The sequence below is a fragment of the Emys orbicularis genome, chromosome 16 (assembly GCF_028017835.1).
Source record: "Emys orbicularis isolate rEmyOrb1 chromosome 16, rEmyOrb1.hap1, whole genome shotgun sequence".
Lineage (NCBI taxonomy): Eukaryota > Metazoa > Chordata > Testudines > Emydidae > Emys > Emys orbicularis.
The window spans coordinates 2,425,232-2,449,243 of NC_088698.1; the positions used below are offsets into that span (position 1 = coordinate 2,425,232).

Sequence of the window (24,012 nt, forward strand, 5' to 3'; positions counted from 1 at the left end):
GAGTGGGGGGTTCTGGGATTTTGGGATTGGGTCTGGTGTAACTCCCACAATTTAGGGCAGCCCACCTGTACCCTCGGTAAGGTATGGGGGGGTGCCCTAAATTGTGCGGGAAATACTGGTGAAGAATGCAGCAATCTAGGTCATTTGGACTGAACTGATTAAGCCTTATACAGAAGGGCACAAATATTTTGTTCAACTGCTGTATAAGGCTTAATCAGTTCAGTCCAAACAACCTAGGTTGCCACATTCTTCACCAGTGTTACCGGCACAATTTATAGGTAAGGCTGCATGTCTGTCATGGAGGTCATGGATTCCGTGACCTCCGTGACTTCTACAGCGGCCAGTGCTGCTCGCTCCGGGGCTGCCCAAGCAGATCAGGGACAGCCCCTGGGCCAGCAGCACCGGCTGCTGCTGGGGCAGTTTGGATGTGGGAGGGGGCTCAGGTCTGGAGCAGGATGTTGGGGGTGCAGAGCAGGATGTTGGGGGTGCAGGGCAGCAAAGCGGCTGGCATGTCCCTGCAGCTTCTAGGTGGAGGGGCCAGGGAGCTCCGCGCGCCACCCCCGCAGCTCATGGTGGGGGCAATGTGGGGACTCCAGGGAGCCCCCTGGCCTTCCCTCCCCCTAGGACTTGGAGCTGCAGAGACACGCAGAGCAGGGTAGGGAGCCTGGCAGCCCCGCCAACCCTCCCCCCCAGCACCAGTGGGGGTCCCAGGCTGCGTGCCACTGCCTGTCTCCCTGCCCCTGCACCTGCGGCGTCCCTGGATTGCGCCCCCCCCCCGAACATCCACGGCCCCTGTGTTAGTTAGGGGTATATAGTACAAGTCACGGACAGGTCACAGGCTGTGAATTTTTGTTTCCTGCCTGTGACCTGTCCAGGACTTTTACTAAAAATATCTGGCCATGACTAAAACGTAGCCTTAACTATAGGTAATAGTGGGGGAGCTATGGCTTTGGGAGGCTGGGTCTCTGGCTGAGTTGGGGGGTTCGGGTGTGGGGGGCTGTGGCTCCGGTTGAGTTCAGGGGGGTTGGGTTTGTTGTGGGGGGCTGGGGAAGGGCAGTGGTAACTTCTGCCTGGGTCTTTACAAGCCGACAAATCTCTTGACCCTGCCAGGCGGCCCCAACCCCGCATGGACAGGCCTCCACCAGCTTGGGTGGCCCCATGCCCCCAACATGTCCCATGAGCAAGTCCCAGCTGTAGCAGCCGGACTGCCCCGAGTGGAGCCGGAACGTCCCGAACGCTCCAGAGTCCTGCCAAGGCTCCGAGTATTACCGAAGCTCCCCGAGCGGAGAGAGGCGGATAAACCCGAGTATTACCGAAGCTCTCCGAGCGGAGAGAGGCGGAAAGGCCCGAGTATTACCGAAGCCCCCCGAACACGGGGAGGCGGAAGGGCCCGAGTGTTGCCGAAGCTGCCCGAGCGTGCTCGGAGGCCGGTACCGTCCGGCCCTGGGCGGTGGTTTCCGTGAGTAGCCGCCCGGCGCAGCGGCCGGCCCGGACATGGCCTCCTTCATCGTGAGTACGGGGGCTCGGGACTGAGGAGACAGACTCGGGAGAGGCAGTCCCCCGATCCCTGTCGCCCCAATGCATGATGGGAAACCCGACACAGTGCATGCCGGGACATCAGGCCCCCTGCAGCTCTGCCCCACTGCATGATGGGGCACCGTTCCCGTCCTTGCCGCCCCCCTCCACGCAGTGCATGCTGGGACATCGCACCCCTCCTCCTTCGGCCTCGTGCGGGCTGGCTCTCTGGCTGCCATCTGTGCACGCTGGGCCCTGGCCCTCTTCTGTCCTGAGGCGTGTTGGGCCCCGTGGCCCCCCTGTAGCCTTGGGCGGGCGGGGCCTGCTGCTCTCGCCTGCTTTCTGGGCCCTCAGGCTGTTCCCGCTGCTTCCTTACGGGCCCTGCCTCTGCTGGGCACGTTGGGACCCTTGTGTCACAGCCCTGTGCAGCTGGAGGGGCCCGAGAGGTCATCAAGGTCAGCCCCTCACTGAGCCAACCTGCCCTTAAACCTCCAGTGATGGGGACTCCACACACACACCAGGGCCTGTTCCAAGCTGAGCTGCCCTTACCGTTAGAATGGTTTTCCTAATATCTAACCTAAATCTCCCTTGCTGCAGATTAAGTGCAGTACTTCATGTCCTACTTTCAGTATCCTTTGCCCCCACACCTCTAATGCACACTAGGGCATAGCAGCTGTGGACTTGATTCCCTGTGCCTGCTTCCTGGAGCATAGCTGTGGAAGTCTCTATAGTCACTATGCATCGTGGGGTTCTAAGGAGAGGGGATTAGTATGGGCAATCCCAACAAATCATCTAGCTGGTGGGGCATGGCTCTCCCTCCATATCTTGTGTTTCTGTAACCAATTGAGCTCTTGCTGTCCTACTCTACCTAGAACCACTGGGGCTCCTGCAAAGCCATCCTTTGTGGGACTCATGCTCACTGTCCTATGGAGGCAAGAAATACAGTACTTGCAGTTCAGTGTTTTGTAACCTCTCTGTATTGTGAGGCACTGGCAGTCCACAAGGCAGAGTGGAGCTCATATCTCCCCCCACAGTTCTAGAGCTCAGCCCCTCGCACACGAACCCCAGAGTCCTGTTTCCACCCCCAACAACCTATCCAATAATGCCTGGACTGAAAGAGCCTTTGAGACCCCACAGACTCAATCATGGTCAATCCTCTGATTTCTCTCTCTCACACACATACGGTCTCATGCATGGAATAACCTTAGAATCACTCTTTAGGTTCATGTGCTTTGCTTAGGAAGGATAATAGTTGCAAAAGCCTAAGGACTTAATGAGAAACTGGGAAATGGAACCTACCTATCTGGTAGTTGAGCAGCCCTCCTCACTGCAGTATCTGAGTGAGGATGTTCAAATTCGAGAGGGGATGTTCAAAATACATAAAATGTGGGATTCATGGGAGTGTTATTTAATGAGAGAGTTATTCAAAATGCCACTGATGGCAAAAAGAAAACCAAGCAACAGATGAACTGCAGTATACAGAAAATAGCATGCCTGCAAACCAGGTACAGTTTGGTCACAACCTGAGGAGCTGGCAAAACAATTTCAGCTGTAATCAGGCCAAAGGGACTCTACAGCAGCTACAGAGCTTCTTAGAAATGTTTGTAGTATTAATTTAGTAGCTGAAGCTTATTTCCTTGCATTTATTCAATAGTAATTCTCATTTTGTGTGTGTCTTTTAGTAACCTTGCTGGAGATGCAATTATGCACACAGAGGGGTGTATGTGCATGCCCTCCAATAGAAAAAGCTCTGGCCACAATTTTCCAAGAGCCACCACAAACGTGAATGAAGTGAAACAAATTGCAGTTGCTTGTCATCTCTAATATGGAGGTGCAACGGATGGAGACAACTGGTCCCAGTATGCAGTGCTCTTATTTTGACCTGAGAAGAGGCTGTCCAGATTGAGAGGGAGCATCTGTCTATCTCAGGTTTTTGTATAGTGCCTGTCTCCTGATGAAAGACCACTTGTAGCAACATGTGCTGGGAGCTGCAGTCTCTTGTGGCTACAGCTCATAGTAAAGGGGATTTGTAAAGGGAAAAAAATATTGGGTTCCCCCTTTTTTCTTTTAAAGAAGGCATGAAAGATTTTTTTTCACCCCAGAAAAAATAGTTTATTTCCCCCCTGGCTTGTTTTTACCTTAGAAATTCAGGCCTTGTCAGGGAACTTCATGGATAAGTGGAGGAATAGCAGATTTATGACAACATAGATACCAAAGATATGAAAGGAAGGGGAAGAGGAAGGGATTTTTATTCAGACTGAGATATTCTGAGTCATCCGTGGAGTCCTTTAGCAAAATCAAGGAAGATGAAACTTGACATTCCTGATATTTTTAAGGTATAAGATACTTAAGATATTTGTGTTTTCTAAAAAATAAGCAGAACGAAAAACGAGTACAGAAACTCCTTTCAAGCTTTCTTTAAACATCTTAAAGAAGCAAAAAATTAGGTACATACCCCATTTTCCCCCTTTTGTTGGTCACCTTTATAAAAATAGGGCTTGAAAATGACAGATACCTGTGCTGCTCTCCCCCTACTCAACCCTTTCAATTGAAAGGAATAGAACGATTGTGCATTGTGTTTAATCATAACGTATTGTCAAGGGCCTACGATTCCACAGCTGCAGAATTTGGAATGGGTTACCTAGGAAGGTGGTGGAATCTCCATCCTTAGAGGTTTTTAAGGCCCGACTTGATAAAGCCCTGGCTGGGATGATTTAGTTGGTGTTGGTCCTGCTTTCAGCAGGGGGTTGGACTGGATGGCCTCCTGAGGTCTCTTCCAACCCTAATCTTCTATCATTCTATGATTCTAAGAGCTTTGACAGATGTGAGCTACCCCCATTCATCTCACTGTGGTATTGATTTTGAAATATAACAATAGCAACATAAATGGCAACATTGTTAACTATTTCACTGCTAATATTTTTGCAGAAATATCAGCTAATGTGCTTATCCCTCAGTCCCAAGCTGCCTCCCACTCCTCCCCAGGTATTAGAATTCCCAACAGCCTCATAAAAGTACTCCAGCCTCACTTCTGCCAGTTCTATGATTGTGACGTTCCCCTCTCTTGTTATCTGGACTGGTGATCTGCTAGGTCACTCCAATCCTTGACTCCGGGAACCAGCCTTACCCTGCTCTGCTGTGAGAACCCCTACTTCTGGGCTGTTCATGCACAGCCTCTGGCATGTAAGCTGCTCCTTAGATTGTGCAACCAAATGACACTAGCCAATATCTCAGGTACCAGACACAACCCTAGGAACCTCTGTCTTGGGGTGTCCAGTTATGCCCACTGGACGCTGCAAACTTATATGAATTTGTCAATTTAACAAAGAAATTGATATGCACCAAGCTTGTTATCTCAAGGGGAGTCTCTGACACGCTTCAAACCAAATGCAGTGCTTCAGGTAGAGTAAACAAACAGATTTATTAACTATAAAGATAGATTTTAAGTGATTATACGTCAAAGCACAACAAGTCAGATTTGGTCAAATGAAATAAAAGCAAAACGCATTCTACACTCATCTTAACACTTTCAATGTCCTTACAAACTTAGATGTTTCTCACCACGGGCTGGCTGGTTGCCCTTCAGCCAGGCTTTCCCCTTTGATCAGCGCTTCAGTTGCTTGGTGTGGTTTCTGTAGATGTAGATGGAAGAGAGAGGAGAGCATGGCAAACATCTCTCCCTTTTATCATGTTCTTTCTTTCCTCTTGGCTTTGCTCCCCCCCCCCTTCAGAGTCAGGTGAGCATTACCTCATTGCTGTCCTAAACTGGCCAAAGGAAGGGGGGTGACTCACTGGAGAGTCCAACGGATCCTTTTGTTGCTGCCTAGGCCAGCGTCCTTTGTTTCTGTGAGGCTGGGCTAGGTTTGTCCCATACATGCCTTGATGAGGTGTGAACTCTGCTCTTGGAGAGTTTTTGCCTGGGCTTATTTTAAGCCATGAAGACACATTTTCAGCCTCATAACTATATACATGAAGTTATAACCTATAACATTACTGTAAGAACAATGCTAAGAACAATGCTCAGTGCATCATGAGCCTTCCGAAGACACCCGACATGACAAACTTTGCACTGGATACCACACAGTCATTTTACAAGGATGAACCTGGGGGTGCTGGTGTTCCCCCGAGGTACAGAGCGTCACAATTATGTAGTCATGGGTTGTCCGTACAAACTTCTGCAGCTCATCAGAAACTGAAAATGTGTGGACTAGTGCATTGATTGGATTATTCATTGTCATCAATTTATTTAAAACCTCAAGGGTTAAATTCAGATGAAGCTGCTACAAATACAGGATCCTACCTGCAAAAGTTAGGCCCAGCCTGTTGCAGAGCACGCAGTGACTTGCATCTTGTCAATAGCCTTTCTAGTTAATGCATTTGAAAAGATGTACCTCGTTCCTAGAGCTGGCCAAATCGCTGGGAAACACGTCTAGACTGTGTTATTTGAACAATTACATCAGTGTTAGTTGAACAAAATATGTGCTGAGTATTTGACCAGTTGGTGTGGTCAAATACTGCAGAAAAAATTGTCAAATAAGTTAATCTATGAATATTATGAAATTAATCAAACAATACATTTGCCAAATACTTTTACATATCTCTTACAGCGAGTTGGGTTCCCTCTTTTCACTCTGCTGCAGCTTGGCAAAGTTGAGCAACTGCAAAGGCCCTGAAGCTAACTGTCTGCTGACTCAGCAGGACAGCACTGTATTGATTACAGTCAGTTCATGTTTGGAAGATTTTCTTCACTACCATAAGGGCTAAACACTTCTATTTTTTTAAATGTAGACTCTGTAGAAGTTGATGATGCTTTTTCAGGAAAGTGTCCTGTTTAAAGATGAAGCAGTGGGCTATATTCAGGAACTCCATGGACTGTATTTAAGGCCTTGGCTACACACAAAAATTAAGTTTTACCATTTTATACAGGTATAGTTAAAGCAGTACACACCCCCACCCCACCCCACTCCACTCCCTGCAGCTTCGAGCCAACTTGGGCATCGGGGTACCATGTTGCTCCTGGCCGCCGCAAGCGGCAGGGCTCCCTGCAGCTCCCAGGTGTCGCGGGCAGCGGGGGGACCCTGTAGCTGAGCTCCTCATTTTGTCATGGATATTTTTAATACAAGTCACAGACAGGTGAGGGGCTTCCATTAATGTTTCTTTATTGCCCGTGACCTGTCCGTGACTTTTACTAAAGATACCCGTGACAAAATCTTAGCCTTATTCATGATGTTTGATTAATCATAGATCATCAGGGTTGGAAGGGACCTCAGGAGATCATCTAGTCCAACCCCCTGCTCAAAGCAGGGCCAATCCCCAGACAAATTTTTATCCCAGTTCCCTATATGGGCTCTTCAAAGATTGAACTCACAACCCTGGGTTTAGCAGACCAATGCTCAAACCACTGAGCTATCCCTCCCCCCAAAGGGATTCATGTTCTCTGAATGCTGCTTGTTTGGATGTGAAAGTCTAGTCCTTGATAAGGGAAATTGACAACACTAGTATATTATCATTTTAGCAGAGTAGCCCTTCCTCATTCAAACCATTTAGCATCCTTACAGCAGTGAATTTGAGGAGAAAGACGGACACACAAGAGAGGAAAAGGAAACAAAATCCAGGAAGGAAGCATGAATAGGCAAGTCTCATGTTCCTTCATCTTCTGTCCTTCTCTTCTTCCCCTTGGGCATCTATCTAAGCAGTGGCACTCATCAGTGTTGACAGGACTGGCAAATCTAATTAGCCTGTTGCTTTCCATTCTTTTTCAGCAACAATACCAGGCAGATATAAATGATTCTAAAGTTCTTTACTTGCTGAAAGTTCCTGAAGACTATTAGCTGAAGTCTGGGCTTCCAGTTTAAGTCGCATCATACTGCAGCATGTGTTTGTTGTCCACAGGTTCAAGAAAATAATGCAAAATCTCCAGGTCACATGCCTGGTTTCTTTCATTCAGAAAAAAAAACAGATCAGATTTGCTTAGTTCACATGTAAAAAAAATATCAGGCCAAATTCTGTTCTTACACCAATGTAAATCAGGAATGACTGGACTGAAGCCAATGTGAGAGGAGAATCAGGCCTCTTATTTTTAAATATCAGCTCTGCAAATTCCTGATGGGCTTTTTCCTTCTCATATACAATCACCAGCAATAATAATTCTGCAGGAAGAATTTTGCCCTCAGTTTACACATATGCAACCTCCATGGCCATCACTGGGTTTGCACAGGTGTCACTGATTGGAACTTAATAAACAGTTCTGTTGATGATGCCCAAGAAGGAATAGATTCCAGCTCCCTCTCAGCTAGGGTTACCATATTTAAGGTTTTAAAAAAGAGGACACTCCACGGGGCCCTGGCCCCGCCCCTTCCCCAAAGGCCCCGCCCCAACTCCGCCCCCTCCCCTGAGCGCCCCGCATTCCCCCTCCTCCTTCCCAGCCACGCGAAACAGCTGTCCGAGCGCTACCGGCTTCACGGTTTGCCGGGCAGCCCCCAGACCCTGCGCCCCCAGCCGGGCGCTTCCCCAGCGCAGCCGGAGCCTGGGAGGGGAAGCGCCCGGCCGGGGGCGCAGGGTCTGGAGGTCTGGGGGCTGCCCGGCAAACCGTGAAGCCGGTAGCGCTCGGACAGCTCGGCTCTTCAGCTGCACAGAGCTGAGGTGTCTGGGGGGAGGAGCAGCAGCCGCCGCCGCAGCGGGGAATCCGCCTGCAGCTCGCAGCCGGAGCCGCTCAGGTAAGCAGGGGACTGGGGCAGGGATGCCGGCATTTTCCCGGACATGTTCGGCTCTTTGGCAATTTCCCCCGGACGGGGATTTGAGGACCAAAAAGCCGGACATGTCCGGGAAAATCCGGACGTATGGTAACCCTATCTCAGCTATCTGTGCTGGGTCTGCAGGGATAAGAGCAGTAAAAAGCAGTACAAGCTTTAGTCACCATGGTCAGCAAATGTGACTGATACAGAAAGTAGATCTGTTGATTGAGAAGGGGCTATTTTTATAGCCTGGCAGACCCACATTTTAAGGCTCATTCCAGACTGCTTTGCTGCTGCACCAAGGTGATCGGTGTCCCATAAAAATGACTGTAACGGTTATTTCAGCCCTGTACTTTTACAGTGAGGACTAGCTCCACTTCCTCCAGCCCCATATCTTCATGCTTAGCATAACTTTACTGTGGCATCGTGACTGGCATGTTTTCTTTCATTGCAACAGCTGCACTTTGAACACCCTCGCCATGATGTCTTGCTGTGGTGAGGGTCAGAATACACCAATACACCATTATTAGGCTTTGATCCTTAGTATATTTTTTCCTCCTTCCTTGTGTTCAGGGGCAGTTTGATGAGGGGAGGTATTTGGTTTGGTTACTCCTATCCTTTCTTTGGAGTCTGTAGATTTAAGACCAGTGGGTTATTTCCAAGTCTTTTCCTCTTCCCCTTCCCCTGCAGTGAAAAAAGGAGCTTCTTAAAATCTTGGAAGGAATTATTCCCAGACAAAAAGACACAGTTAAGGTGGTAAAGATGTCTCAATTCCTTCTGCTGAAGACCTTATTAGAATGCTATTGCTCTCAAAAGGAACAAGCACTCGAAAGACAACAATTTGTAAATCAAGATTACATTTGTGGGGAAGAAAAGAGCACCAAGCTGTTTAGAAGCCTGGAAATTTAGATAATGCTTTCACAAACCACCTTAACTCCTCCCCATTCCTTACCAGACCTTGCAGCCCTCTGGCATAGGTGGCCAGCGGTGCTAAGTAGTTCAGGTACTGTCTCATGAGTTCTTCTTTGTGTGGAACTGGCAAGGTCACGAACCTGTTTTGGAGAATAAGTACAGTGCTCTGTTGTCTGCAGCTAGCATTAGATATTAGATAACGTGCAAGTGTTTAACACTGAGAGTAGTTAACCACTGGAACAACTGACATGGGGATGTTGTGGATTCTCCATCACTTGAAGTCTTTCAGTCAAGTCTGGATGACTTTTTAAAAGCTATGTTATCGCTCAAACAGGAGTTATGGGCTTTATGCAGAAATCATTGGGTGAGGTTCTCTGGTCGGTTTTATTGAGGAGGTCAGACTAAAGATCATGACGGGCTCTTCTGGCCCTGAAAGGTGTGAGTCTGTGGTAGTTGATTGGTACCCTGTGGAGATGTTAGGCAGAGATGTGTACAGTCACAGAGACCATAGTGGCTGTATGAGGGTAGTTGTTTCTCAGCCCCCCAACGGAAGGAGAAGCGGATGAGTGTAGCACTGTTTCCACTCTCCGTAGAGAGGATGGTGGAATGGTACAAAGTGGTAGGTGTTTGGAGGTTGTGGGTAGATGGCAAAATGTGAAAATATTGCAGTCCTTTGACTCTAGTGGGAAGGTGAGGTGAGAGGGAAGGTCTTTGATCTGTACTTGGGGGGTAGGACTTGAGACACTATGTCTGGCTCATTCTGGGACAGTGCATTCGAGGAGCATCTGTGGCTGGGTGGATGGACCCTTTATAGTGAATGTCGTTTGTATACTTAGGGGATATGTGTTTCACAATGGGAAGTACGGAAAGGTACAATGTGGTGGTAGAAAACCCGGATCTAGAAAGGCATTTAGCTGCCTGACTCCCACTGGAGTTAGTCACCAAAATATTTTAGAGAATCTGGCCTAAGTGTCTTTGGGAGTCAGAGTAGGGTGTTCTGGGGCATGGGGAAGGGGCAGAACTAAGGGGGTTTGTGGAACCTTAACTCTGAATTTCCAGATTTTTCGAACATTTATTTTTTCCATACGCTTAGCCTTGTCTTAGCAGGCCAGATTCTGGGCTAGCGTAAATCCAATGACAGTGCCAGCGGAGAATGTGGTACAGAATTTCCTGCTTTTCAGACATGGTAGTTTTATGACTGTAATATTCTAATAAGGTTTATAGAAGAAGTAACTGAGATGCCTTTGCAACTTAACGATATCTAAGTGAAGCTTTAAGTCAATGAATTTTTCTTTCAAAGCAAGTATTGAAAAACCTAGATGTGAAAACTTATTGTAGATTGTTACTGTGTCTTCAGATAGTGAGGCTATTATTTTGCTGTCGTTACAGATTAGCTGTAAACAATACATGTACTTGGACGAAACACTGGCCAGTATAGATTAGAGCTTGATTCTCCTCTCATTGAAGCTGGGGTGAATCAGGAGTAACTCCATTCCATTGAGATCAGAAGCAGGCACTTTGAATTACCTACTGTAGTAAGGCGAAGGCAGAGTTGCCTAGTGGTTAGGGGTTGGGTCAGGGACTCAAAAGACTGGAGTTCTATTCCTGACCGTGCCAGTGGCCTTGGACAAGTCACTTCACCTCTTTGTCAAGTGTTTTGAGATCTACTGATGGAAAGCACTATATAAGAGCTAGGCTATTATTATTATTTTATTTTATAATGCTTTTAACCTCTTTGAACTTGTTCAGCCCATAGAGTTTATAAACTCTTCTTGATCGGATGTGTGCCAGGGTTTTTTATAAGCCCCAGCAAACACTTGGCCTCTGTAGTAGAAAACTGTTTTTCTTTTGCTCTGTGAGAAACCTGCAGCATTGCTCAGCTCTGCAGAAGTCAGAATAACTGGCTTCTATTCCCAGCTTTGCTGCTCTGTGCCTCAAATTCCCTACCTGCAAAATGGGGTTCTTACTTACCAACCTGCTAGTGGTGCGGTAAGGGTTAATTCATGTTTGTACGATGCTTTGAGGTCATCTTGTGGACTATGCTATTATTACTAAGCCCAGGCTGTGCAGCTGGGATAGTTACAGCATCTTTCTGACTGAGCTTGTAGAAGGCAGGGAGAGGGTCAGTGCCTGCTGCATCCCACATTGGAATTTTTAACCATTCTGCAGGAGACGATAAACTGGCCCATGCCGCGATGAGGCTTTGTGAGTGAGTGCTGCTGACATCTAGGCTGCATTCCTGAACCCAGGACTTCCTGTTGCACAGTCTCCTCCTCTCTGGACTGGCCTTACTGACTGTGCTTTCCAAAGGCCTTGAGGGTGCCAATGGCAATTGATAACTGGCAAGATTTCTTGGCAGGTTCCTTGCCAGCCCTGTTGTGCTTCTGGCTACGACAAATTCCTCAAAGGATGAGAGCAGCGTCCATTTTCAAAGCTGCCTGGAGTTTGGGACTAAGCGCATTCAGCATCTGCTGTTCTTTGTGTTACAGAGTCAGAGTTTAAGTCCAGAAGGGACCATCAGATCATTTCATTTCACCTCCTGCACATCACAGGACACCAACACCCCCCAGCACCTGCACACAAAACCCAACAACCAGAATTAGACCAAAGTATAACAGCCGTGAGGAGACTAAACTGTTGTGTCCCACAAGCAGAGAACAGGAGGGACGGAGGCGCACCAATGCCCAATGCTCTTGCAATGGCAGGGAATTGATTAAAGGAGATATGCCCCTATGAACCTAGCATGATCTTTGCAAATACACTGCTGAGTGTTTCTCATCCCAGTGGGAGGTTTCCTACTTGGTAGAGTGCACACCTCTCAGGCTGTTGATTGCTAAGCAGCCACCCTGAAGCAACCATGACTCTTTTGCTAGACCCTGCCCCTGCAAAGCACACTCTGCTCCCATTAATGTCAATGGGAGTTTGCTGTCTACCTCAGTGGGATCAGGATCAGGTCCTGTGGCTACAACTGAGTTCAGCTGAGGTGATCTTGTGGACCATCGCTATGACTCAGCCTTGAGGACTGGAAGCAGGGCGTTTGGGTGGAGGTCTCTGTTGGGTAATTCCCTCCTCCTCATTCTCCTTTGGAGCTCAAGAGAGTTTGCCTTTCGGAGCATGGTACGAGGGGATCTTTTGCTCAGGCATTTCTCTCTAATCTGTCTGTCTAGGTTCTTAGATGGCTCCCATCACTGTAGTAAATGAGCATCTGGGAGGGTGCTGGGGAGGTGAATGATTTATCTTTGCTGTCCATTGTGGGCAGGCTCTATTAATAAGCTGTTTTTAAGCATGTACTAAGCCTAGACACTGGTGCTGGCTGCCTCAGAAACCATTAAATACACTAATAGTAGATCCTGCTCTGTCTAGTAATGTAAAGAATCTTTAATACAAACTGTATCCAAAAGCTCTTTATATATCTAATTACAGTTAACGGTATAAATAATACACAGCAGAGTGGGGGAGAAAATGGAGAGGTTCAGTAAGGGAGAAAGGATGGTTTCAGGTGAGATCTTAAGAAAGATGTCAATGAGTGCAGCTAGGAAACACCAGGAGGCTGCGGAGAAGAAGGCGCCTGTCCGAACAGTGGCTCAGTTGGGTGACCTACCAACATGGAAGGGAGATGTTTGATGGATGTGCCATATACGTCGGGATAGGACGGGAGGCTCAGATAAACTGGATGTTCTTCGCTAGTGTGGCAGGCAGCTAACTGGGATCTGAAAGGGGAGCTTTGTCATGGCAGTGTGAGGCCGGTATGCAGGAAGCTACCGATATGTGCACACGAGAGAGACAAAGAAATAGGTCTTCGTTCGGATCTCATCTTGGCATAGGCGCTGAATTTCCTGTGTCAGCCAGTGTTCCCTGCCTAGTGTTGCATGCACCAAGGGGAGAGAGCCAGGCATTGGTTGTGTAGTTCTATGGTTCTTCATCAGCCTATTTTGTCTTGGCTGACTCCATTTGTCACAAGCCCCATATACAGGCTGATGTGAAAACCTACATCCCAATGCCCATATGACTGGTGCAGCTTGCCTGAAATGTACAGCACAGCATGGGTGGTTTGTAGTGGTACTTTCATAACGCTGCAGGAGACTGTCTGTATCATAACCATACTGCCGGCACACCAGCATGGCATTGCCTGCTTTTTAAACCCGCTGTGGCAATCTGCCCATCATGTCCCCTAAGCCCTGTCTACCTGACCCACTCTGACATTCCATGCACGTGAACAGATGCTCCCTATGACACCTCAGCTGGGTGGCTTAGGGGTGTCATAATAGCATAGGCACTGACTTTTGCTTTTCCCGGTGGGTGCTCCACCCTGCTCTGCTCCGAGGCCCCACCCTCACTCCGCCTCTTTCTGCTCCATCCCCCGAGGGCCCCCTCCCCCCCACTCTTCACTAGCTCCTCTCATAGACTCATAGACTCATAGATTTTAAGGTCAGAAGGGACCATTGTGGTCATCTAGTCTGACCTCCCACATGATGCAGGCCACAAAAGCTGACCCACCCACTTTCCCTTAACTCAGCTGTTGAAGTCTCCAGATCGTGATATAAAGACTTCAAGTCGCAGAGAATCCTCCAGCTTGCGACCCCTGCCCTATGCTGCGGAGGAAGGCGAAAAACCTCCAGGGCCTCTGCCAATCTACCCTGGAGGAAAATTCCTTCCCGACCCCAAATATGGCGATCAGTAGAACCCCGAGCATACAGGCAAGAATCTCCAGCCGGACCCTCATTTTACCAGCGATGGCACGTTATTGCCGAATTGACTAAAATCATGTTATCCCATCAAACCATTCCCTCCATGAACTTATCTAGCCTAATCTTGAAGCCAGGGAGGTCTTTCGCCCCCACCGTTTCCCTCGGAAGGCTGTTCCAAAATTTCACCCCTCTGACGGTTAGAAACCTTCGTCTAATTTCAAGCCTAAACTTCCCCACGGCCAGTTTATATCCATTCGTTCTCGTGTCCACATTAGTACTGAGCTGAAATAATTCCTCTCCCTCCCTGGTATTTATCCCTCTGATATATTTAAAGAGAGCAATCATATCCCCCCTCAGCCTTCTTTTGGTTAGGCTAAACAAACCGAGCTCCTTGAGTCTCCTTTCATAGGAAAGGTTTTCCATTCCTCGGATCATCCTAGTGTCCCTTCTCTGTAACCGTTCCAGTTTGAGTTCATCCTTTTTAAACATAGGAGACCAGAACTGCACACAGTACTCCAAATGAGGTCTCACCAGCGCCTTGTATAACGGAAGCAGCACCTCCTTGTCCCTACTAGAAATACCTCGCCTAACGCATCAGCCACCTCCCCTGAGGCCCACCCTCCCACCTGCCATTGGCTCATCTCTGCCTTCTCCTGAGCGTCTCCCGCCAGCCACCAAACAGCTTATTGGCAGCCAGTCCCGGGTCCCACCAAACAGCTGATCGGAGGCCAGCCCCGGGGCCCTACTGAACAGCTGATTGGCAGCCAGCCCTGGGGCCCCGTCAAACAGCTGATCGGCGGCCAGCCCCGGGGCCCTTCCCAACAGCTGTGGCTGGTGGTACTGAGCACCCCCTATTTTTTTCTGTGGGTTCTTCAGCCCTGGAGCACCCACGGAGTCGGCACCTATGCATAAGGGATACGGAGCCTTCCTTCTGCAGGTCACCGTTTCAAATCCAGCTTGGGTTGGTTGTGACCAAAGTTATTATCATCAGTTTGGCTTTTCTGTGGCTTGGGTGAACCCAGTTTGGTGGATCTCAATCTAGCTCCCTCTAGAGAGATGTCCATGTCATAAAAAAATCCCTGTTGGCAGTCCCTTGTGTTGGCTGTTGTATACATGAATAAGGGCTTCAGTCTCTGGGGTTTGTCAGTCCAAAGCACCTTTCAAAAGCACTGAACAGAAATGGAGCAAACTGCTTCCCAGGCACATATTTAGCCCCTCAGCAGAAGGGGTTAACAGTGCCATTGAACATTTTTTGATTAAAGGTTTGAGGGGACCCCCTTGGCTCTTATTCTGAGGTCACTGCAGCTGCCTTCTCATTGATTCTCCCCTCTCCCACCCCCCAATCTGTAGGCAGAGCTGTTGTCTCTGCCTCTCACCCTCCTGAAAGCAGCTATGTGCAGTCAGTAATCATGCATCTCACTGGGTGGTGGTGGTGGGAGGTGTCATTCTTGCTGATGCAGGAGAAGTTTTCTGCAGGTCTGTGGCAGTTTGCCACTGCCAGGAAGGGAGCAGGCCTTGCCTACTGATCTGCAGCAGGGAGAGAGCATGTGCTGGAAATCAGCACTTAAGCAGAGGTGCAGGATGAGGTATTATCATTTTACAGTAGGCTTTCAGGACAGATATGCTTCACAGCCTGCTTCTGTGCTGTTCTTTCACAGCCTTTCATTCTGAGAGAATATATTTTTCATGCAGCAGGACACATTCTTTGTGATGCAACATGGTGGCCTAGTCAAAACACTGATTGAGAAGATACAACAGCACAACTGTGATCAGGGAATGCCAGAGACCCAGTCCAGATTCACAGCTGTCACAGATCCCTATTCTGCTGGGTCACAACCAATTTGTCAGGGCTGGCACTGGGGCCATTAGTAAATGTGCTGGTTTCCCACTGCGTTCAGTTCACTTTCCCCCTACAGATGCTTCTTGTTTCACTGCTCCTTAACAGCCACAGGAGATTATAGGGAGTCAAAGTCCCAGGGCACCAAAATCAAACCACATTTTAGGCCTGATTCTCCTCTCCCTTATACTGGTTTTACACTAGTTCACATCCACTGGGTTCAAATGGAGTTATTTCTGATATACACCCATGCAAGAGGAGAATCTGAACTTTTATGTTTTATTAAACGTTTGGGAGACATGAGCAATATTAGTCCTTTGCACATGGACTGGAAAAAAATCCAATGAAGAAAAACACAGGGAAAGAGCCGTCTCATTGAAAGTTTTGGTGTGAAACTGATCCTGCAAAGTGCTTTAACTAGGGAGTCTCACACTGTCTGGCACATACATTTCTCCCTGTCATGTTTTTCAGGGCAGGAAGGTTTCCTTCTGCAAAGCATAAGTTCTCAGACGTGTTGGATCTCCCTCTTGCAATAAAATACCCAAGAAGTCATGGTGCAAAACAACACATGAACTGCTACCAGTAATGGTGGTAAATTGAATAACCCTCAGACATACCCCAGTGCCTTGACGTACTGATGCTGGATTTTGCTGGGGATGAGCGGATGTTGTATTTGTTGCATTATGTTGCTTTGCATTGTCTGATCAGTTCTTATTGCAAAGGCCAATTGACATAAATAAAATGCTGATGCCACTGTATCATTATTTCTGTCCCCCACATCTTATCTGGATAGAGACAGACACCCACCCTGCAAGAGGCTACATTCAGTGGGTCCTAGAGCACTTTGCAGGATCAGTTTCACATCAAACTTTTAACAAGGAGGCTCTTTCTCTGTGTTTTTCTTTATTGGATTTTTTTTTCCAGCCCATGTGCAAGGGGCTAATATTGCTCATGTCTCCCAAACACTTAATAATAAAACATAAAGGTTCTGATTCTCCTCTTGCATGGGTGTATATCAGGCATAACTTCATTTGAACCCAGTGGCTGTGAACTAGTGTAAAGCCAGTGTAAGGGAGAGAAGAATCAGGCCTAAAATATGGTTGATTTGGTTTGACCAGAGTACACGACTGTGCAACCTATTTGGGCCAATCCCGTTTAAATAGTGTGTGTTACAGTTGTACAGCGTCCTAGATCCGGGCTATAAAAACCACCGTACCACAGAATGACGCTTCTCCATCCGGGACTAGCAAACCCTGATAGGGAAATGTACGGTCTGTAGAGATAAGATGCATCCTGACACGGATCTTCAGAGGAAGGAGAGTCACCTTGGTGAGAAGCAGTAAAAGGGAAGCTTACAATGCCCGACCTGTATTTATTCTGTGGATATGCCTTGATCCTGAGAAGTACTGAGCAGCCACATTGACTTCAGCATGCCTCTGAATCAGGCTCCACCCCAGGTCCGGCTCCAGGTTTTTTGCCGCCCCCCCAAAAAGGGAGTGCCGCCGCCGAAGCAAAAAAAAAAAAAAGAGCTGCCCCCAAAGGGCCGGAATGCCGCCCCTTGAGAAGTGCCGCCCAAAGCACGTGCTTGGAATGCTGGTGCCTAGAGCCGGCCCTGCTCCATCCTCTCCTGCTAGCCAATCAAACCCTTTCACTAGTACCACAGCCACACTCAGTAGCTCCGGTCCCAGCATACTAGGTTGCAGTATTTCCCCATTGAGTGTCTCTTAGTTCCAGGCTCAATCAATATATTTTCCAGACATGATCCTTTACCAAGGACGTGATGGTGAGGGGAAAGGGAAAGCCTGGTACAGCTGGTATTCCTTGGATGTGTCCATCAGTTGGAGAGCAGACCACTGTTCTAAGCCACTGGAGAGCTGCTCCTGCTCAGCACCTTTGCAGCTGCGGATTGATGTTAGTAGGGACCGGAACATCACTGCATATTTGTGATTTTTTTTAACTCCTTCTTCAGTGGATGGTGTACCAGGCTGGGAGACAGGAGACCTGGATTCTGTGCCCTGTTCTGCTCTTGACTCAGTGTGGCCTTCGGGAAGTCATTTTGCCCCTCAGTTTCTCCAGATGTAACAGTGTCATGATAGTTACCTCTTTTGTCAGGTGCTTTGAGCTCTGTGGCTCTCCCCCATCTGTCAGTCTGGACCCTCAGTTGTCTCTTGTCTTGGACTTAGATTGTAAGCTTTGTGAGGCAGGGACTGTCTTTTTGTTCTGGCACCACTTGCTGAAAACGAATGGCTGAAAAATGCTCTCTAAGCAATATGATGCTTTAATACTAAATACTAGTGCAGTTATTGTAACACAGGATACTCAACCTCTGTGATAGTGGGGGCCTCTTTGGCAATGTACCAGGGCTGCAACTAATTTCCATAGCCCTAAATGTTTAATTCAGGAATGAATGCACACTGTCATACTACTTGCCAGTACTTGGGTCTTCCCTCAAGAGCAGAGCAGAAATTGCTGCTTGTTTGAGTCCACAAGCAATACAAATCTGCTGGGATCATATCTGGGCTTGATCGATATTTCCACAGACAGAGCATTTTGGGCTGCACCGGGCAAACCATTTCTCTACCACTAACGGCATGGCATTTTCTAACCCCAGGACTTGAACCGGGGTGGGGTGGGAGGGAGATGGGTAGGGAATGTATTCCCTCCAAAGAATGGTTGGTGCACTCCAACTCTCTCATGACTCTCTTTCCTTAGTAGCAGTGGGAGGGGGTGTGACATAACCACCTGTAATGCTTTCCTAAATTTGGGTGTTGCCTGAAACAAATCTTATGGTGCATTTTACATCCCATAGCAAAGAATTCAGGGTTGAAGAGGTTAATACTGCATGCATCCACATTTGGAACCAGGTGGATTCTGAATTGCCAGTGTGATGGGATTGAGGTGGAATCAAGAGGTGGAATTCTCTCCTGGTTTTATCTCAACTGAAGCCACTTTCAGCAAAGAATTTGGCCACAGATCTCCTTGTGACATTCCCGAGGGTACAATCTGGACTGATGGACAGCTGTGTTTCCTCAGTTCCCCAACCTGGGATGCCTTTTACTCTGCTTCGCTGTGACAGCTACCACTTTGGTCTGTTCACACACAGCCTCCAGAATGTAAATCATTCCAGCTATACTGTAGGAGTGCTATAGCCAGCCACTCATGAATTACACTGCAGGGTAACACCAGCAAACTCCCAGTCCCAGATATTCCCCCAGTAATGTGCATCTTGTACTGCCCAGACCCTCCTGGACAATACAAGCTTGTATAAAGTCCGCCATTTCATTAATAGAAAATGATATGCACAAATCTTGTTATCCCAAATAAAGTTTCCCAGAAACTTTAATCCAAACACACTGGTTTAGATAAAACAATAAAATAAGTTTATTAACTACAGAAAGATAGATTTTAAGTGATTACAGGTAATGAGGCATAAAAGTCAGAATTGGTTACAAGAAAATAAAAGATAAATCACAATTAATATCTAAGTTAACAAGCTAAATGAATTCAAAGCAAAGGTTTCTCTCACCACATGCTCTAGCAGTCTTACTGGCTGGAATCCATTCAGCCAGGACCCCTCCCCCAGTTCAGTGTTAATTTTCTTGTCCTTCAGGTGTTGTTGATTCTCTGAGCAAAGAGGAAGTGAGGAGTATTTGGGGGCATCTGTTCCCCTTTCTTATAGCTTTCTTTCTCTTTGAAAATCATCTCTAGCTGAAGTTCAGGAGACAGCAGGTATGTGGGGATGATAACCTCAGCTGTTTCTTTGCCAAAAGATTTTTTGCTCGCACCCTTTTTCCTGCCAAAGAATGGCTGCTTAACCAGGTGATAATCCATTTGATTTTGTTGTCACCCGGCTGAGGCATCTGTTTGCCTTTTGTCTTTGAAGAACTGGTTTGTGCCTGCTTTTCTAACTTGGAACATGTTTCAGTAATATTATACAGTGGAATCTTATAACTTTACATACAATGTTGCACACATATTTTACCAAGATAATAATGATCAGCAAATTATGAGTTTTCAAATGATACCTCACAAGGCATACTTTGTACAGAATCCATTATAGTTTTGTAAAAACAGTGAACATAGGAATACAGACTGTTGCACTGCTGTTAAAGATGGTATAGATTAGAGAGGATTATTGTCCACTGGCTAGAGCAATGGGCTGGCTTCTGTTCTCGGCTCTGCCACTGATTTGCCATGTGACCTTCAGCAAGTCGCTTCACCTCTCTCTGCTTGGTTTCCCCATCTGGCAATAACAACATGGGGTGCTGTGAAGCACAATTAATTGATGTTTCTAAAGCACTTTGGGACTCTTGGATGGAAGGTACTATAGAAGGCCAAAGTCTTGTTACAACACTGTATTGGTTCCTTCATACAAACACACCGATACATTTCACATGGAACTATACAACTTGAGCTGTCCCTGTTCTCAGTCCAGCTTTAAAGGGGAAAGGACTCCCTCCCCACCAGCATTTTGTTGCTAAACCCTGGAACCTGTCTCTTGCGGACTGGGTTGGTGGCATGCTGTGGAGGCATCCGTTGATGCAATGTGTCCCCATATCCTCTAGCTGTTGCCAAAACGGTGCCAAGGACTGTGTTCAGTTCTCTCTGGCAGGAGAGAGGGTTGCCATGCTGCAGGAACCTTTTGAGATTGGGAGAAGTAAAGGGGCAGGATCCTCAGGGATTCCTCATGCCAAGGATATCCTGGACCAATAAGGTGCAGCTTTGAGATGCAGAGGGGGGATGTACTAGCTTGAAATTCTCTAAGTAGCTTATTTGACCCATTATTTCAGAGGGACCGAGGGCCTGGCCCTCAGCACTGCAAGCCTGCTGTGACTGAGTGTTCCTTTAGGGCTGATTGCGCTGGGGCAGGGGGCATCTGGCCTGTGTGGAGCTGCCTAGGAGTAGAGCCCTGGATTTGTGGCCACACAGCTTTGAGCAGCCTCTCTAAGTATCCAGAGGAGGGGACAAGCATTGCAGCACTGCAGTAAGGCTTTAACTCTGCCTCATGCCTTCCTTAGAAGATGCTGGCTGGAGGGTTTTTTTCACTGCAATCCTAGACTCGGGGAAAAAACTGATTTGCAGCAAGAGAATTTTCTGCCAAGGTGTGTGTCTGTGTGTGTGTTGGAGTGGGGGTGGGGGAGTGGCGGAGGGCAAGAAATGAAACAAAGAACCTCATGCAGCATTTTCCTCGGCTGCAGTCTCCAATATCTTGCAGTCTAATGATTCTAGGGCCCTCTTCCGTCTCCTGTCTCTCATTAGGGATGCAACACTGTATCTCTTTCAATAGCATTAGTGTCTGGAGAGCTCCCGACAGGAGGTGACCTCAAAGATTTATTAACCTCTTAATAACCCATGCCAGGGCTTGGCTTGCCATTTGATGTCTGGATTGCTCCGGTTTCAAAGGGGAGGTGCTCCCACACTGCACTCTACCTCTCCTGCACAAACGAGTGCTGAACTCATTGCTTCTGTTTAATAGTAGACCTAGGACAAGGCTAGGACTGGTTTAGCTGGGAGCTCCCACAGCACCTCCTGCTGGGAGGAGCTGGAACTGTTCTCCCACATTCAGTGCTCCTACAGCATCCCTTCAGCACCTCCTGCTGGCAGAGATTGGGCCTGGGATGCTATGAGTCCTTGTGCCGCCAATGCTCCTATGTGATTCTGCTAGAAGAATCTGGAGCAGAAGTAGCTGTGAAGTCTCTTGCTCCATGCCCCCCTAGGATGGTTCTTGATCCCACTCTGCCGGCGCAGTGTTATTGTAATGGTGCCATGTCTTCTTGTCTCTCCAGGCTCATCCTTCCGTACGCATCAAAGGAACAGAACACAGCTACAGCCCGGTCCTGTGCCAAGATGACCAGTGTGCTGCCAGTATCAAAGGGAGGCACACCCACTGTCCATTCTGCAGCATTTCAGAGGCTTATCAGGACCCGTTCATTCTCCGGGCTCACTACCGGGTCAAACACGTGGACAAGGGGCTTGACTTTGCAGGTAAGATGCCACTTTGAAATGGTTGGACAGCTGGCCCGGTTGGATTGAAGCTTCTGCAGATGCTCCTGTACTCTCTACGGAAGTTGCAGCCCACACTGATCCTTGACTCACAAGAGATATCCCTAGACCTCCCGTAGCTCCCCGTGTGGTGGGGAATAGGCTGATTCCCCACCAGTGGATGCATACACTCAGGTGGTGGGTAATGATAATGGGATATAAAGCCTAGGTTGCCAGTTTGGATGCAGCCCAGGTTCGGGGCAGGGGAGACCGAAAGGTTGATACCATCTGATGCCTGTTCAGTGGCCTATGAGAAATTAGCTAGTGGGTCAGTGGACAGGTGCCTATGTCACAAACACCACTGCCACAGCTGGCACTCATTTGTCAAACTGCACAGTATGCAACAGCTTGAGTGAAGGAGAAGAAACGCTGACATCTATGCCAAGATTGCGCAGGGCATGGGGTGAAGGGCTACACCAGGGACATGCAGCAATGCCTCATGAAAATAAAGGTTCTTCGGCAAGTGTACCAGAAGACAAGGAGGGCGAACAGTCGTTCTGGTTCTGCCCCACAGACATGCCACTTTTATGAGGAGCTGCATGCGATTCTCGGTGGCAACCCCACTACTACCCCAAAACACTCTGTAGATAGCTCCCAGGAGCCCTGGGCCACCTTGAGCAACAACAAGGAGGACATTGTTGACAAGGAAGAGGAGGAGGAGGAGAATGTGAGATTGGCAAGTGGAGGATCAATTCTGCCTGACTGCCAAGAACTGTTTTTAACCCTGGAGCCCATCCCTTCACAGGACCAGTTGGCAGCAGAGCGTGATGCCGGGGAAGGTACCTCTGGTGAGTACACATTTCCAATCAAACTGTAGGGGCTACATGCTATCATTTTTATGTTTAATCTGAACAAAAAAGTAGGTGTAGTGGGTATTGGTGGCCACTCCAGCTATGCAGAGGGTGCTCTCCAAAAAAGACTGTTTATATGCACAGGGATGGCCCGGGAATCCTCCAGGGAGATCTCTAGGATGCTTTAATGGAGGTTCTCTGCAATCCACAGTAGGACACTTTCCTGCGCCACTCCAGTGTTAACTCTGCTGGCATCATTGTGAGCACACAGCATTGAAGCATAAGGACCAGGTCTGTACCCAGATGCCTGCAGCATCTGCACCCTTGCCGCCTCTGTTACCCTCAGGAGAGTAATATCGCATAGGGTCACCAAGGGGAAACGGAAGTTTTCAATGCTAGCCCTTAAACCGCAAACAATTCAACAAGTAATCTTCCCCCTGTTTGGTGAAATCTGGGTCACACAACCACACTTTCCGAAATGTGCCGTGGTTGTGGTTGGAAGGGATCACTGTGTATTGCAAACAGCATTGAAAAAAAAATGGGGGGCAGCAGCTTCCTGTTTGTCTCCCTTCCCCACCAACCCGGTGCCGCTTTTGCAAAAAACAAACTATTTGGGGGGCTTTACACTGGTGCTTGTCCTCACGCACCATCCAGGTTGCTGGGGGACAGGGGGCTTTTCTTAAGTTCCAACCTGGGATCCTAAGGATGTCTTCACAAAAGCAGCAGCACAAGACCTCTTGCCCATGCCTCGTGGCCTTACTCACCATGGCTGGAGCAGCAGAACAACTCTTGCAATAGCCAGCAGTTGTGATTACATTGTGGCTTGCAGTGAAGTGTATAGAGGGGTGGGTTTTTTTAATAAAAAAAAAATTAACCTTGCACCAGAAACAATGTCTGCACTGTCAATGCTACCCTGGTGCTTTGTATTCTTTGCAGCTGAAACCTTGTCTGTTGGCGCATCTGCCATGCCGGGACAGAGACTTTCCCAGATTAGAAGGCGGAAAAAGAAGACTCGGGCGGACATGTTCAATGAGTTAATGTGCGCCTCCGAGAGTGACAAGTCGGAATGGAGGATTGCACTCTCTGAGAACCTGGCCATGCACAGGGAGGACAGGAGAGCATGCAGGGAACACGAGCATGCCACGCAGGAAGAGATGCTGCGGATTATGAAGGAGCAATCAGACATGTTGAGGCGTCTGGTTGAGGTTCAAGAAAAGCAGCCGGATGCTAGAGTCCCGCTGCAGCCTATGCTGAACCTGCTGCTATCATTGCCCAGTTCCACATCCTCCTCCCCCAAATGTCCTATGAGGCGGGGGGAGTGGGGAGAGGGAGTTTGGTATCCCTTGCACTCAACACCAGGGGAGGGTACAAGGACTAGAAGGCGCCCATTCCCACACCTTTGATTGTTATTGCAGTGCATCTGTAAGCAAGCTTTTCTTGCTTTCCACAGTCTTATCAGCCCTTTTGCCCCAGGTTATCTTACTTTTCTTTGC

General features: G+C 48.1%; 1 protein-coding gene across 3 annotated transcripts; it reads left to right on the forward strand.

Moving 5' to 3' along the window:
• Positions 1-1,408: 1,408 nt before the first annotated feature.
• On the forward strand, positions 1,409-24,012 carry LOC135890590 (uncharacterized). 3 transcript variants are annotated; one of them, XM_065418000.1, is made up of 3 exons: positions 1,409-1,509; positions 21,473-21,671; positions 23,456-24,012. In XM_065418000.1, the coding sequence occupies exons 1-3, from the start codon at positions 1,495-1,497 to the stop codon at positions 23,920-23,922; spliced, it is 681 nt and encodes a 226-aa protein (XP_065274072.1). In that variant the 5' UTR covers positions 1,409-1,494; the 3' UTR covers positions 23,923-24,012. The 3 variants fall into 3 exon arrangements, 1 of the variants encoding a protein (XP_065274072.1); XR_010562209.1 differs by lacking the exons at positions 21,473-21,671; positions 23,456-24,012 and adding an exon at positions 3,198-3,557; XR_010562208.1 differs by lacking the exons at positions 1,409-1,509; positions 21,473-21,671 and adding an exon at positions 22,306-22,516.